Source organism: Chiloscyllium punctatum, chromosome 49 (assembly GCF_047496795.1).
Source record: "Chiloscyllium punctatum isolate Juve2018m chromosome 49, sChiPun1.3, whole genome shotgun sequence".
NCBI classification, from domain to species: Eukaryota; Metazoa; Chordata; class Chondrichthyes; order Orectolobiformes; family Hemiscylliidae; genus Chiloscyllium; species Chiloscyllium punctatum.
The window spans coordinates 15827185-15844156 of record NC_092787.1 but is presented as its reverse complement, the minus strand read 5'-3'; the positions used below and the strand labels follow the sequence as shown (position 1 = coordinate 15844156).

The window sequence follows — 16972 nt, the reverse complement described above, 5'->3', positions numbered from 1 at the left end:
TGATGTAACGGGGGAATGGGGTGGCAAGTGTATTTCCTACACTTTCTTGTATCTTTGATACATCTTAATCCAGTGTTATCTTTTTACCATTGGCGTTACTGTATGCAGGCAGACAGCATACCCCTCTCACATTTATCAAGCTTTCCTCTAAATGTCATTTAGAGGGCTGCATATTTTCTCCAGTGTTTCAATGGTGGGATGATCCTTATGAAGCTTTTCATTGTATTTGGTGGCTTCTCAAATGAACCAACTGCATTTTGGTCGATGACCGGCCAGGGACTCAACAGGAGCAAGAAACCTCCACAAAGTGCTTCTTGAGTCTCCTGTGCATCTGAGTAGAGCATTTGCTTCAGGTGGTGTAATATTGAGATAGGACAGCACACTGTCCATCTGCTGGACTGATAACTGATTTATTAGTGGGATGTGAAGCTGCAGCTATGTCACTACTGAGCCACAGCTAAGCTCCTATCAAATTCAGTGCAGAAATTCGCCAAAGATCCTTAGAGAGCACCTTGCAAACTCATGGCCACTTCTGTCCAGAAGGCCATGGGCAGCAAGTACATGGGGACACCACCTCCTGCAAGTTCCCCTCCCAGCCACTCACCGTCCTGACTTGGAAATATATTGCCGTTTCTTCACTGTCGCTGGGTCAAACTCCTGGACTTCCCTCCCTAAGGGCATTGCTGGTCAACCGACGGTTGGTGGACTGCAGTGGTTCAAGAAGGCAGCTCGCCATCACCTTCTCAAGGGCAGCTAGAATCGGGCAATAAATGCTGGGCCCAGCCAGAGACCCTCGTGTTAACAAAAACCTCTTTGGTGTCAGGCATATGAATGACCTGTCCTCCGTTGTGCCTCCTTGCCATTGCTCCATCACCATGCCCTCCCCCTTCACTCTGCCACTCAGGAAGTCCAGAGGCATATGGGCTAGTGTTGGGGCTGTATCTGTTTTCCAATCATCACCTCCCTTCGCTGCCACCCCATTCAGGTTCCAGCCACCTTCAGCAGCCTCTCCACGGGCAGGAGGGAGGAGGAGGAGGCTCCCATCACATCTGCCTCACCTTGCACCTCACTGTCTGCCACGTTGGGCACTGTCTGTGCTTATACTGCTGGCAGCTCTGCTGCTTGGTATGTGCCAACTTCCCCTGTGGGTGTGCGATGGGATCATCCTGCGTTGTGGGTAACTGCTCTGTTCCAGTCCCTGGATCTGGTATAACTCCTGAAGTCACCATGGCCAGGCCTTGCCCAGTGATTTGAGATAGGCCCCAGAGAATTGTACTATAGGAGGAATAGGGGTCACCATTGCCCACAACACGTGACTCCAGTCTCAGGGTTGAATACTCAATCAGTCCTGCCATGTCCAACTCCTGGAGAAACCTGCAGCCCTCCATCCTTCCCTTTAGAATAAAGATATGTGGCAGACTGTTCAATCTTGTATCATGTATACCCTGTCAGTTCTTTAGTGTATCATTCTGTACCGTTTCAATGTCTCCATACGCTTTTAGGATAAAATGAAGGCCAAAGCCATTCGTGATACTCTGTATGGTCTTATCGATGTTTAACACCACATCTCTACATTTCAGTTCTATCCACTGGCAATGAAGTCAGTGTTAGGTTTTCTATCCTGAGGCCCTGTTCACCATTGTCACTTCTTTAGTCATTCTGTATCTGCACCAACCCAACCCCATCCTTTCCCAAGGAGGATGTAACTTCATCTTGAAGTTTATTGTTCATTGACCGTCTCCATGATCATTATCTCCCCTCCCCACTCTTACTATCTCCCCCTCGCCATCACTGTCTCTCCCGTCATTCCCCCCTCCCAACCCCACCGTCGCTCTCTCCCTCCCTCTGAAACCCCACCGTCGCGCGCTCTCTCCCTCCGAAACCCCACCGTCGCTCTCTCTCCCTCCCTCCCTCCCTCCCAACCCCACCGTCGCTCTCTCTCTCTGTCCCTCCCTCCCTCCCTCTCTCCCTCACAAACCCCACCGTCGCTCTCTCTCTCCCTTCCTCCCAACCCCACCGTCGCGCTCTCTCCTTCCCTCCCTCCCTCCCCACCCCGCCGTCGCGCGCTCTCCTTCCCTCCTTCCCTCCCTCCCCACCCCGCCGTCGCGCGCTCTCCTTCCCTCCCTCCCCACCCCGCCGTCGCGCGCTCTCCTTCCCTCCTTCCCTCCCTCCCCACCCCGCCGTCGCGCGCCCTCCTTCCCTCCCTCCCCACCCCGCCGTCGCGCGCCCTCCTTCCCTCCCTCCCCCACCCCGCCGTCGCGCGCTCTCCTTCCCTCCCTCCCCACCCCGCCGTCGCGCGCCCTCCTTCCCTCCCTCCCCCACCCCGCCGTCGCGCGCTCTCCTTCCCTCCCTCCCCACCCCGCCGTCGCGCGCTCTCCTTCCCTGCCCCTCTCCTGCCAGCCCCCACCATTATCACTACCTTCCTCTCGACCTCCTGTCACTACCTCACCCTCTACAGTCCCGTCACTCTTCCTGAATCCCCCATCACTATCGTCCCTGTCCTCCCCCCCCCCCCCCCCCCCCCCCCCCACTGTCACTATCCCCCTGACCCTCCAGACCCTCCACCCCATCATCACTACCTCACCACACCCTCCACCATCGTTACCCCCCCCCCTCATCCCCAGCCACTGTCACTACCTCCTCCTGCTCCCTGCTGTCACCATCTCTTTCTCCACATCCCCCCACGTCCCCCGTCCCAGTCACTGTTTACTCCGTTTTAAATTGTACATGCGAGGCCAGATGGTTGTAGTTTGTGATGCACACAGCAGTCCCAGCACCAAAACTTGCTGAAATACTTCCTATGGTTTGGTTGGGGTTTGCGATCTTCTCTAAGATTTGAATAAATCCATTTTGACTGATGTCACCAGTGGAGCACTTCGAACTGCACTGTTAAAGCCATGATCTTTCAGTGTGACCCTAAAGTCAGTTCCAGCCTGTTCAGGTGGATGTAAAACATAACCTTGTGGCCTTATTTAAAAGGAGCAGGTTCTCCTGCATTGACCTGTGTTCCTCCCTTCCCTAACCCCGAGCAGAAGAAACAACCTACTTATTTACTCTTTGATTGTTGCTGTGTGCAGATTGCACGGTCTGAGGATGTGGAAGCAGTTGAGTGTGAAGCACTTTGAGGTGTTTAGGTTGACATTTAAACAGCCTCTTCTTTCTCTCTTCCCAAGTTTGTTTCTGACCTCCTCTTGCCTCTGGATCCCTCCTCAAAAAGGACCGGATTTAAACTCACCCAAAGCACAGCTGTTCAGGCAGCATCTGAGGAAATGTGGGGAGGTGGAGGCTCTGGTGTGGGTAGTGATTGAGGCTTTGCTAGAACTGCCTTTATGAATCTTGCAGCGCAAATATTTCCTACCTCCTTGAATTTTTCTACCCCCAGCTAAACACGTCCAAACCACATTTTCTGCTTTCTTCTTTAGCAATGAATTTTGTCTTTCTCGTGGTTTTGGAATCCCTACAGTGCATAAAGAGGCCATTCGGCCCATTGTGTCTATACCGACCATCCAAAGACCATCCCACCAGACCCAGACCCCTACCCTCTCCCTATAACTCTGTATTTCCCATGGCCAATCCACCTAGCCTGCACATCCCCTGGGCACTATGGGGGTATTTCCCATGGCCAGTCGACCTAGCCTGCACATCCTTGGTCGTACAAAGTCTTTTCCTGAACACTGACCCCTTTTTGTTCTCGCAGGTGATTGCGGCCGAAGGGGAAATGAATGCATCCAGAGCATTGAAAGAAGCTTCTATTGTGATCTCTGAATCTCCAGCGGCTCTGCAGCTACGCTACCTGCAGACCCTCACTACTATCGCTGCAGAGAAGAACTCCACCATTGTATTCCCTCTGCCAATGGACCTGGTGCAAAATATAATGGGGGCTAAGAAGTGATGTTCCTGAACACCAATCTTGACCACAGTTTCTACGTATGTTTTCCAATGATAGACAATTTTGGTTAGAATAACTTTTTTTTTCCACATTGTAATAACAGTAAGCAAGGTTTACATTAGCGATGGGTTAACAGCTAGACCTACAAAGAAGCTCCATCAACTAATATTTCACTATATGTCAACGTTTCAACGTCTGAACAATTTGATTGTATTTGTTAAAGCAATGATTCACAATAGCATGTACACCATGATGGGCAAATTCATGACATGCATGCACTAGTCCTGGAACAAACTGTGTTTTGCGCAGTTCTGTCGTTGTAGTGTCGGCCTGAATGTGTTTTTTTTTTTTAGCCAAACAGAACGGCCTGCTAGAATTTCATCGGTGAAGCCAATAATGTTCTCTGTGCATTTACTGGCTTCATGTAGCTCAGTGACGTAGAGAAGCCTTTGTCAAATCTTCATCTCTAAATGCTACCACAATCCTAGCAAAACCTACACCAATTTAAATCGAACCAATAGCTCTGCAGTTAAGAATCCTCATGAGGACTGCTGCTTTGACTAAGGATTTAATTATGTCATGATGTTGGGTTTTTTTTACATTTGGTGTTTCTCACCCCTACCTGTACTCCTGTTCATTTTAAAAAGCCTTCAATTTTGCAACATTTATCATTTTGTATTAATCCATTTTAATTTATGTGTATTCTATAGAACATACTTGTTTTGAACTTGGAGGTGATAAAATTGTGTGGCCATTATTGTACCTGTACCAATATGTCAAAGGTCTGGTTAAATTTAAACCATCAGGACCACCAAGAATCCTAAAAGTAAACTACACAAATTTACAAGCCTGTTGCAGTCCTGAGGGCAGGTATGTTTGTAGCCTTCAATGTTAAGTATTTCCAGTCTTTCTTAGAAAATGATCTATATCTAACATCATGGTCCTCCTACCCACCCACGATATTAATGCATAATAGATTATCCGTTTAAACTTTCTGACAAAACTCAATTCTGGTGGATGACCACTTGCTCAGATATCAAGTACAGTTGTGTGCTTCTTCATTGATTTAGACTGGGCAGTTACTAGCTCAGGCCAAATGAGACACCCTCCATTGTAAAAAAAAATAATTGGTTTCATTCCACACTACAACCACCCCTCCCCACCAATCTAAGTCTGTTTTTAAAAAGTGGAATTGTCGTCTTTTCAAATTGCAGCTATATATTCCTGACTCTGCAAGCAAAGTAACCCTTTACATGTCCCTGGCCATCTACACAAGGTACAATAAATTGAACTTGATGAGTAAGTCACATGTTTAAATCATTGCTCAAGAAACCTATTTCTTATTAGTTTGGTTGTAATGAGAAAGTAAACATCACATGTTAAAAATGCCTGTCAGATATTTTGTATCAGAATCTAAATTTTGTTGCTGAATTCATCACGTTGTGGATTTTTGTGCAGAAATTTGAAAGAAATGTCACTCCAAGGGGTGGGTACATCACCATTCTGCCTGTGCGTTTTGTAGGGGCCATGCTGCTGGTCTTCATGCATTGCAAAACAAGTCCCAGTGTGTCGCTGGTGTCTACCTATGGGCCTGTGCATGGAGCAGAATAATGCCTGCCCTGAGTTGATGGGGATTGACCGAATTCTGGGCAAGCTGTAGCAACATAAACACTGCAGAGTTCAAAGCAGACTCCACCAGACAGTTTTGCCATCACTACCAGGATTGCAAGTGCTGTCTGTGTACCTGGGGAAATGCATTACCCAGTGCTCAGCAAACACCAGAACAACAACCAAACAACCAAGCCCAGTTGTTCGGGGATGGGATGGGGTGTGGTGGAGGTGTCGTTGGTACAATAGAGCTATTTGGGTTCTTGGTCAAACTTGGAAAGTTTAAAAACTTAGACAGTGACCTGACTGAAAAGGGAGAATTGCTTCTTTTAAGAAACTCATTTAATAGTTTCAGTCGAGAAATTAAATCTGTTTGAACTGTTTGTTAATTATAGTATGAAATGTTGCTGTAGAAACTTTGTGGTTTTAATCATTTGCTGTTCACTGACAGTAAACAAAGTTTCACTGTGAGGCTTATTATATCATTGCACCAAAAATACAACCATTATTAAAAACTTAATGCTTAAGGTAACCTGCAATGGGCGGCACGGTGGTACATGGTTAGCACTGCTGCCTTATGGCGCCAGAGACCCGGGTTCAATTCCCGCCTCAGGCGACTGACTGTGGAGTTTGCACATTCTCCCCGTGTCTGCGTGGGTTTCCTCCAGGTGCTCTGGTTTCCTGCCACAATCCAAAAAAAATGTGCAGGTTAGGTGAATTGGCCATGCTAAATTGCCCACAGTGTTAGGTGAAGGGGTAAGTGTAGGGGAATGGGTCTGGGTGGGTTGTGCTTCGGCAGGTAGGTGTGGACCCGAAGGGCCTGTTTCCACACTAAGTAATCTAATCTAATCTAATCTAAATGAACATGCCCGTACCTAGAGCAGTTGCAAAATTATTGCCGTCCTAAATACCGAGAGGTGAGGAAACGTGGACATGAACAATAGGATAGGAAAATAAACTCATCAGTTTGGTATGTAACAGTGATGTTTTAGTGTGCACATTTCATCAGGGGAAATTGTCAAATCACATCAAATCCAATCAACTGTGCGTCAACTCCAGTCCTAACCATTTTTTGTGCAAATGGTCTGAAATAGGTCCAATCTGCACTTGTTTAATTCTCCTGTGCTGAAGCTCATTCAGCCATGGTATGTGATCATGTGTATGTCAACAGGCAGTAAATGTATTGGCATGGGGGGGAAATAAGTATTGGTACAGGATGCAGCATTGTACATAGTGCACTGTCGCTTTGAACTTGAGAGTGCTGGCTATGACCAAAGTAATCAAAGTAACTGGCTGTATGTAACATGATTTGGATCATTTTGCTCTAAATGCAGTCTCTGCTTCACTGTCTCCGTTGCCCACTTATCTTCCATGTAGACTAAGTTACGCTGGTATTGTGGGAAATGCTGTTTTGAAATGGAAATTGGGCCATGTCATTGAAGCAGAGCGAAGGGAACTTTGAACTGTATCTGACCATACTCTACATAATATTGGCGAAGAGAATCGGCTTATTCTTCACCATGGAAATAAGCCAAAACTTGACTGAACAAAATTTCTGAAAATTATTTTTACATAGTTGCCTTTTTACTGTTTGTGGTTCACTTGTTGAGTCAGAAACAGCCCACCCCTGCAGATGAAGTTTTTCTTCAGTCACTTAAAATTGCCAATTCATTTGTGTCTTTTAAATGTAAAATCTTTAGCTGGCTGGAAATTGGGCCTGAGTGCGAATTGGGCATGACAACAAGACATAGCTCACTTTTCAAGAAACCAAGACAGCTGGATCAGCATAGACTTTTCCCAGGTATCATTGACCAAGGCAGGGTTTTGGAGGCCTTACAACTCATTGAAATATACAGTATAATTTTCCTGCTGAAGTTTGGGAATGTAACAATTTAGAATGTATGCAATATGTAATAACCAACTGCTGACCTTCCAGAAATTAATCTGCTTTTATTTTATCATTTATATGTTTTGGAAAGCATGTTCAATAACTGGTGTAGTGTACTTTTATAATTAAGCTTGCAATGCATTTAATAAATGTTATTAAATCAAGTCTGCTTTCCTTATTGTTAACTTTGTTCTTCACTTTTTGTGTGCCTTCGATGCTCAGTGTGGAATGCACACAGGCCTGCAACCCTCACATAGTTGCTGCACCCAGTCACAATCGCTGTACAATGCAGTACTTTTCAACAAGCTGCTTGTACTGTTTTACAGGAGGGGGGGGAGAAATGTGACACCAGGACAACCAACTTTGCGTTTGTATGGCAGTCATTGTGACATTTCTGCCAGTCATATTTCTGAAGGGCAGTCACTGTTTGAGGGAAACATTGTGACCAATATGTATGCAGCAACATACTATAAAATGCAGTGACATAACTGTCCAGGTATTGTTTGTATGAAATTGAGCAATCGGGAAAATTCCCCTGCATTTCTTCTAGTGCGATGGCATTTTTGTGCTTATGGGTGCATTACCTTAAAAGGTTTAAAAGAGGTTCTGTTTAATACACATCTAAACTCCAGCACACCTGGCATTGTAGTGGTCCCTCAGCACTGCATTGATATAAAGTCATTAGAGACATACAGCATAGAAACAGACCCTTCAGTCCAACCTGTCCATGCCGACCAGATAGCCCAACCCAATCTAGTCCCACTTGCCAGTACCCGGCCCATATCCCTCCAAACCCTTCCTATTCATATACCTATCCTGATGCCTTTTAAATATTGCAACTGTACCAGACTCCTCCACTTCCTTTGGCAGCTCATTCCATACACATACCACCCTCTCAGCCCATTGGCCCATCTGTAGTCAGAGGTAATCTTTGCTGTCCATGACAACTCCAATTTTGGTGTCATCTGCAAACTTACTATACTCTTACGTTTACATCCAAATCATTTGTATAAAATGATGAAAAGTAGAGGACCCAGCACCAATTCTGTGGCACTCCACTGGTCACAGGCCTCCAGTCTGAAACAGCTCTCCTCCAACACCACCACCCTCTGTCTTCTTTCTTTGAGCCAGTTCTGTATCCAAATGGCTAGTTCTCCCTGTGTTCCATGAGATCTAACCTTGCTAACCAGCCTCCTATGGGGAATCTTGTCGAACACCTTACTGAAGTCCATCTAGATCACATTGACCGCTCTGCCCTCATCAATCCTCTTTGTTACTTCTTCAAAAAACTCAAGTTGGTCAGACATGAATTCCCATGCACAAAACCATGTCGACTATCCCTAATCAGTCCTTGCCTTTCCCAAAACATGTACGTCCTATCCCTCTGGATTCTCTCCAACAACTTACCCACCACTGAGGTCAGGCTCACTCACCTATAAGGCTTCTCTTTACCACCTTTCAGCCTAACGTATGTACTCAAAACTTGAAGTGTGAAAATGTGACCAATCCAGGGAATGCAGGAGAAACTCCGTATCTGTAAAGACAAGGTCAGAGTTAATATCTCCAGTTCTGTAACCCTGGGTGCTGCCAGACATGCTGAGTTTCTCCAGCAATTTCTGTTTTCAGATTTCCAGCATCCACAGTTCATTGTTTTATTTTAGTTTCTCAAGTTCCTGGATTCAATGTTCAGTCAGTCTTTGAGACTGTAAAGTGTCTAAGCGGAAAATGAGGTATTGAGCTTTTGTTGGAACACTTCAGCAAGCCCAGGATAAAATGTTACGCTGAGAGAAAGGTGGTTTATTGCAATGACAAGCAATAGGAAGGTTGGGATAATGCCTACTCACAGCACAGAGGTGTTCCACAAAGCGTTCAGTCTGTGTTTAGTCTCACGAATGTTAAGGCTTCTGGAGTACTGTGCAGTTCTGGTTGCTCAGTTATGGGAAGCATCTTATTAAGCTGAACAGGATTCAGAAGAGATTTACCAGTATGTTTTCAGGAATGGAGGGTTTGAGTTATAGGGAGAGGTTGGATACGCTGGGACCTTTTCTCACTGGAGATAGAAGGTTCAGGGGTGCTCTGAGGTTTTTTAAATCGTGAGGGGCACAGATGAGGTGAATGGCAGGTGTTTTTTTCCCTAGGGTGGGGGTGCTCAAGACTAGGAGCCATATTTTTAAGGTGAGAGGAAAAGGATTTAAAAAGGATATGAGAGGCAACTTGTTTTACACAGGGTGGTTCATGTATGGAACGAACTTCCAGAGGAAGTTGTGGATGCGGGTACAGTTATAACCTTTAAAAGACACTTGGATAAGTACATGAATAGGAAATAAATCAACTAGGATAAAGGACTGCAGATGGTGGAGATCAGAGTTGAGAGTGTGGTACTGGAAAAGCATAGATTAGGCAGCATCCAAGAAGCAAGAGTCCTTCATTCCTGCTCCTTGGATGCTGCTTGACCTGCTGTGCTTTTCCAGTACCACACTCTCGACATGAATAGGAAATACTTGGAGAAATATGGGCCAAGCGCAGGCAGATGGGACTAGGCATGGTTGACACGGACTGGCTAGTCTGAAGCATCTGTTTCCACACTATATAACCCAGACTACATTGTGAGCAACGAATACAGTTGACTGGATTGAAAGAAGTACAATTGAAATGCTGGAAGGTGTGCTTGGGGCCTTGGACAGTGAGGAGGGAGGAAGTAAATGGGCAAGTGTTCTACCTTCTGAGATTGCATGGGAAGATGTGGTGGAGAAGTGATGGAAGAGGGGACCATGGAGGGAATGCTCCCTGTGGAATGCTGGCAGGGGAAGGTGGTGGATCCAATTGGAGGGGGTGGAAATGGCAGAGGTCAGTCCTTTGCATATGGAGTTTGAGACGGGGGGGGGGGGGGGGGTGTGATATTGTATCCAACACTATGCAGGAGATTGAAAGCACAATGAGGGCGAACGAGCCATAAGATGAAAGCAAAAATCCCGTCGGGAGAAGAGCAGAACTTATTCAAGTTGAGCACACTAGGTAGAGGTGTGGCAATGAATTGCGCTCTTGAATAAAAGCAAAATGCTGAATGATTTCCAGCTGTATCCTGCAGTATTTTGCCATTATTGAACCTGTAATGAGCTGTTTCCGAAAATCACGCTGCACTGCTAACTTTTATCTCTTGGCTCTCCTCATTATCTTCGTGTTGTTTTAGTATTCATTCTCATGTATGAATCAATGTTCTCATTAGTTTTGTTAATTCAAGAAAACCTGGTTAAATTGGTTCCTTTTAAAACACAATTTAATTTGGATCTGGGAGAAAAGAATCCACATGAGAAGTAAGCCTTTCGAAATTAACCTTGTTGCAACTGTGCAAGTGGGTGTGTAAGTAAAGATGGAGCTGGAGCATTCATCCCCACCCACAGGTTGAGCCAATCTGTCCTGAACCGGAGTGATTCTGACTAACAATTACATTAAATAACAACAAAAAAGCAATCATTTCAGATTCCATTCTGGGATCTGACTTGTCCAGTTGCACCAACAGCTGGGATTATAACTGCAGCAGTAAGAAATATCTCCTTTTAGCCTCTCTACAGTCAGGAGTAAGCACTTTCAAGTACCATTTCCATTTATAAGTCAACTCTCCCTGATGCCTGCCTACATCTGCTACTTTGCCCCAAGCAGTATGTAAGGTGACAGGTTAAGCTACATTGAGAAGTGGCTGTGGATCCATGTCAGTCACTACTATATGTGATACTTCTAGTCACACAGGACCCTTTTGGGGGCAAGCAGAACTGCAAAAGGTATTCAGCTGATATTTGGTGTCAAAATGATGAGGTACCTTAGGGAAAGGAAGCAAGGAAACCATCTGAGCTAAAGGACCTCGTAAGACATATGGCCATTGAGCCCCTCTATAGCCTGCTGCACTGTCCAATGAGATCATGGCTGATCTGATAATCCTCAACTCCATTCAGTTGCCTTTTCCCCATAACCCTTGCTGATTAAAAAACCCATCTATCTCAGCCTTGAATATACCTTACCACCCAGCCTTGACAGCCTTCTACAGTAAAAAAATCCACAGATACACAACCCTCTGAAAGAAGAACTACCTGCAAAGAGAATCTGTAACCATATGTGATCAAAACAGTCTGAGCTCGGTTGAAGTTATTGTAAAGTTTAAAATCACACAACACCAGGTTATACCCCAACAGGTTTATTTGGAAGCGCTAGCTTTCGGAGTGCTGCTCCTTCATCTGTAACCTGGATTTTTAATTTTGTACACCCCAATCCAACACCGGCGTCTCCAAATTATGACGACCGAAATTATTATAGTCAGAGATGAGTTGCAATGTGCTTCAGGTGATTGACATGTCACCTTGAATTCTCTCACCTTCAACCCTAAACATATGCTCATTGTTAACTTTTGGTTAGATCGATGTTGTGTGCCAGGTATGAGTTACAATGCAATGTTCTGCATTCTACCACTTTATTTTGCTGTTCATCAGAAGTTCCTATGGTACTTGCATTCTAATTATGTTAAACAAGGGCTATTGTGATCTCTCAGTCACCGTTCAATGAGTTTGTATCTTTTCCTCCCATTTTGACTGATTCTTTTACTGATGGAGCTGTCATGCTTGTTTAATTTGTTACTTCAAGTGAATTGACAACTGATACTCAATGTTTGAGTCAGTATTGGATTAAAGCATCACCAGTTACTCAGACCACATTTTGCAGCACTTTGCTGGAGACATCATGGCAGATGGGTTTCCACCGTTTTGATATTTTTCTCGGCAAGTTGACCTCACATTTCTGGAAATGAGGATGTTTGAAAATTAAAAGCTTGGTTGGGTTTCCTGCTATTAAAGCTTTTTGTGTGTGTTTATTTTCTGCATCCTGTGAGTTTTGGGTTAGCTAATCCATGAGTAAAGAAAAAACATAAGACAATGGCGCCCCTAAAGAGGGCCCAGAATTAGTGTTGGTTTTATGCTGAACTGATGATTGACATAGTGTGAGGTTTAAACATTACAGCCCGTGATCTTCACAATGTCCCCACTAGCTGAGCTTACCATGAAGGACTCTCCATTTTCTACTTCTCCCCTCACTTGCTGCATAGTGTCCCTCAGGTTAAACCACCACTGTCTGTATTGACAGACACTGTCTGTATTGACAGAGCAGCAATATGGTCTGGGAAAACTATGGCAACTTCACCTACCATGCCTCGAGTCCTCTTTGTTTATGTACTGTCAGGTTCCACATTCTAGCCATTTTTACAGTACAAATTGTTTCTCCTCATGTTCAGAAATTAATTTGGTATTTTAGAAAATACCAGTAGTGTGCTCCTCAAATTGATGCTGACGTGCCATGATGACAAGTTAATTCAGACTGGAGTGATCCTTCTGAGTGACTCCATTTGACTGTTTTGATTGCAATATTTCTCAATCTGAAGAAAGTTGGAATGGTATAGCAGAGAACATTTCTCAATCATGGGTTGTGGGTATCATTGGATATGGCTAATGCTTATTGCCCAGCCTCTGGAGAAGGAGGTGGTGATCGGGCTTCTTGAACCACCATAGTCCAAGGGACGTAGGGGTACTCACAATTCAGTTAGAGAGGGAGATCCAGGATCTTAACCCAGTAACAGTGAGGGAAGAGTGACATAATTCCAAGGCAAGATGGTGTGTGACCTGCAGGTAGATGGTGGAGCTTACCCATCTATCCGCACATCCTGCTTTAATGTTCATCTTATTAGAAACATCATTGGCACATCTTATTTTAAACAAGAGATTACAGTAAATATGGATCCTCTTCTGATGATAGTGGGTGTTGTCGAGTCATATCCTACAGCACTGAAACAGACCATTTGGCCCAACTCGTCCAAGGTGATCAGGTTTTCTAAACTGAACGAGTTCCATTTGCCTGTGTTTGGCCCGCATCCCTGTAAACCTTTCTTATCCACCCACCTGTCCAAATATCTTTTAAATGTTGTAATTGTAATCGCCTCTACCACTTCCTCTGGCGGCTGGCTCATTTCATATATGCACCATCCTCTGTTGCCCCTCTCACCTTCAACCCTAAACATATGCTCATTGTTAACTTTTGGTTAGATCGATGTCGTGTGCCAGGTATGAGTTACAATGCAATGTTCTGCATTCTACCACTTTATTTTGCTGTTCATCAGAAGTTCCTATGGTACTTGCATTCTAATTATGTTAACCGCAGGCATTGCATTGTAACTCATACCTGGCACACAACAGTCTAGCTATAAACTAAGCCAGTCCTATTATTGAGCCTCTTTATATGAGTATTTCTCTCTCCCAATCTGATTTTGCATGCAGTATGGTGCTTGAATATGACTCAGCATGGGACGACAAGACGGTGATTATGTTTTAGATTGCAGGCCTGCTTCCTCTTCATTAGTCTTACTGCCGCTTGCCAGTAGCTGGATTGCAGGAAACCATGGGCTTTTTTTTTAACACATTAAATCTGCAGGTGGCCTTTCTGTCTACAGGTTCCAGAGCTCCCTGTCCCCCGCTCAGAGCAGAAAAAGCAACACACAGTGCACTCAATGCTGAAAAACTCTCATTTTAACCGTGTGTTCCTCCCTCTTGGCTCTGACAGAATCTGAGTTTGATAATTGAGCTGGAAGCCAGCCAAGACAAATCTCTGGCATTGATCTGCTTTGCTTAACTTCCTGTGGCTGTAATGAGATGGCTTGAATTTAATCTGACAATGCGTTATGCTGGCCTCCATGTTTGTGTTGTTTTCTTGATCATTTCCTTCACTTGTTGCCTGGTCAGGAGTGACCTGGAAGATCCCACAACATATTTTTGGAAGTGGACAGAGGTTTGAATGCTGAACGGCCCGGCGTAACTTGGAGTTTTGAATTCCTTTCCCTATTTTTAGTGCACCATTTAATATATTCACATCAAGTTCATGTGTCCAGTATTTCAGCAGTGTTTGTACACTGGTTAAAAATAACTCTGTGCACCAATGTACTCACAGAGGAATTTCAACTCATTGACCTCCCAACTTTCCTGACTTCTCTCCCTAATTAAGTAGCTGTTGTCGCATCGCTTCCCCAGCGGTCTGGTTGGGATAATGAACTTTCCATGTGGGTAATGCAATCTCTGGCTCAAACTGCAGAATCCCATATTCAAAGGTTGCCAAATCCTCTTGGAATGGTCTGGAGTCTCCAGGAATTGAGACTCAAACACTGCTGTGTGCAATCCCACGGAAAAATACTACCACAGAAAGATTTATTTTGTCATTTTCTTTCACATTGCCCTTTGCCAGATGTAAGAACATTGAAAATAATGGATGGAGCAGCTCTTTGGCCGGCTGTCTGGTGTTGTTTAATTGGGTGAGGAGTGCGAGTGTGGTGCTGGAAAAGCACAGCCAGTCAGGCAGCATCCGAGGAGCAGGAGAATCGATGTTTCAGGCATAAGCCCTTCATCAGGAATGCTCAAAACGTGCTTTTCCAGCACCACACTCTTCGACTCTGATCTCCAGCACCTGCAATCCTCACTTTCTTCTGGGTATGGAGTAATATTGCTTTCCAATTTGCGTAGGGAGGAGGTTCGTCAAAATGATGGATGTGTTGGACAACTAGTGACTGGAGGGTGGGACAGGTGTCAGATGAAACCTCCAGGAATGGATGGCAAGGCACAGCAATCTTATCCTGTAAGACAGGGACTCACTGTAGGTTATTGTGTCTCCCATACCCTCTTTGTTCAAGGAGCCAATCATTATTGGATCATCTTTATTTCATTGGTAGAGAGGTGGTGGCACAGTGATAATGTCACTAGACTAGTAATCCTGAGGTCCCAGCAGAATGTTCTGGTGGCAAGGGCTCGAATCCCATTGTGGCAGATGGTGATTTTTTTAAAAATGAAACCTGCAATTAAAAGATAGCCTAATGACAACATATGACCATTGTCAATTGTCATTAAAAAAAACATCCAGTAAAGGGAATTTGTCCTTACCTGGTCTGACCAATACCCTGAGGTTGATTATTAACTGCCCTCCCAAAGACCCAGAGAACAAATCAGTTCAAGGGTACGAGGAGATGAAACCAAATGGCTGCCTCGCCAGTGATGCCCACATCCACAACAAGAATAAGGAAAAAGAAATTCCAGACCAAAGGTGGTGCAGGCTGAATGGTCTATTTCTGCTCCTATCTCACACAGCCTATCCAATTGGCGGCAGAGTGGGGCTGGTCTGATTTTCTTTTCTCCTTTCTCCTTTTTATCTTCTTTTTACTTACCACTTGTGAAGAATTTGATCATGGCGACGGCATTGGCAGCGGCTGCTTTGGTGAGACTCTTGGCATTGATGGCGGAGTCGGGTTTGGGCCAGTGTGGGACCCAGAGGCATCGGTGGTGGCTGCATTGGGGAGGCTTCAGCGAGGAGTCCCGGTGGCTGCAGCGCTGGTGGAGGCAAGATGGAGACTGGCGACATGTTCTGGAAGAAGGTGAGGGGACTCTTGGCTGGCCACTCCAGCCCAAAGCTGAGCACTTAGCAGGAAGGACGGTAAAGATGAACTTTAATTCTTTATTTTTCTGCCTTTATATTCTGTTTTGGTTTATTTTTCTGTGTTTTAAGTTGGCGCCAGAGAGTGGCAATGCTAGAACGCTTTACACTGTACTTGTAATATTTTTGTTACAATAAATAGATCAAATCAAAAATGGTCCTAAGCAAGGAGAACGAATGGAAATTATAAATATATTTTTCGCTAAATGCATTTACATGCATTAATTGTTTTAAACTATCATAAATACATTATTTCTTCATACCAGATAAAAATTATAGACATTTTCATATTATAAACATTAATTTTAAGTTGTGGATCACTTAAATGTGGTAAAATATCCAATGCAGAAACTGCTACACATGCTTTCACTCACAAGTGCGAAAACAAAAACATCAGAGTTTACCTAAGGAAAAATAGGCATCTTTAACCAATCTGCTCAGTAATGACAAAGCCCCTCTGGAGTGAGTGGGATGTGATACTAGACCTTGATAATTCAGAGGTAAGGACACTCCCATTGTACTGTAACCAGACCCGGCTCACTGAGGAGGGATATAATTACTGACCATAGATGGAGTGAAATGAGGGTTCACCAGCTTGATCCATGGGCTAGCAGGAATGCCCAAATGAAAGGAGATTGAGGACACTGGGTCGGTATTATTTGGAGTTTACGAGAATGTGAGGTGATCTCACTAAGAGATATAATGTTCTTATGGACTCAGTGAGGTAGATGTAGGAAGGATGCTTCGGCCTGGTTTGAGTGGAGCCTGTTTAATATCACACCGAATAAGGATGGAACCAATCAGCACCGGGATGAGGAGAAATTTCTTCACTTGTCGAGTGGTGAATCTTTGAAATTCTTTGACCCAAAGGGCTGTGGAGGCTCAGTCTTGAGGATGATTTAGGCAGAAATCCATAGAGTTCCAGACATCAATGATATCAAGGAATTTGCAGATAATGTGGAAAAATGGCTTCATGTTACAAAAATAATCATAAACTCATGGAATGTTGATACGGGCTCAAGGGGTTGAATGAATTCCTCCAGCTCTGATTTCCAATGTTCCCAATTAATGGGAAACATTTG

General features: G+C 44.6%; 1 protein-coding gene across 1 annotated transcript in view; it reads left to right on the top strand.

Annotated features, from left to right (window-relative positions):
- stom (stomatin) overlaps positions 1 to 7549 on the top strand; it is a 50897-nt gene extending 43348 nt beyond the window's left edge. Inside the window, exon 7 of the mRNA XM_072566132.1 lies at positions 3698 to 7549. Within this exon, the coding sequence (XP_072422233.1) occupies positions 3698 to 3892 (195 nt within the window). The 3' untranslated portion in view covers positions 3893 to 7549. The remainder of the gene's footprint in view (positions 1 to 3697) is intronic.
- The last annotated feature ends 9423 nt before the right edge of the window (positions 7550 to 16972 follow it).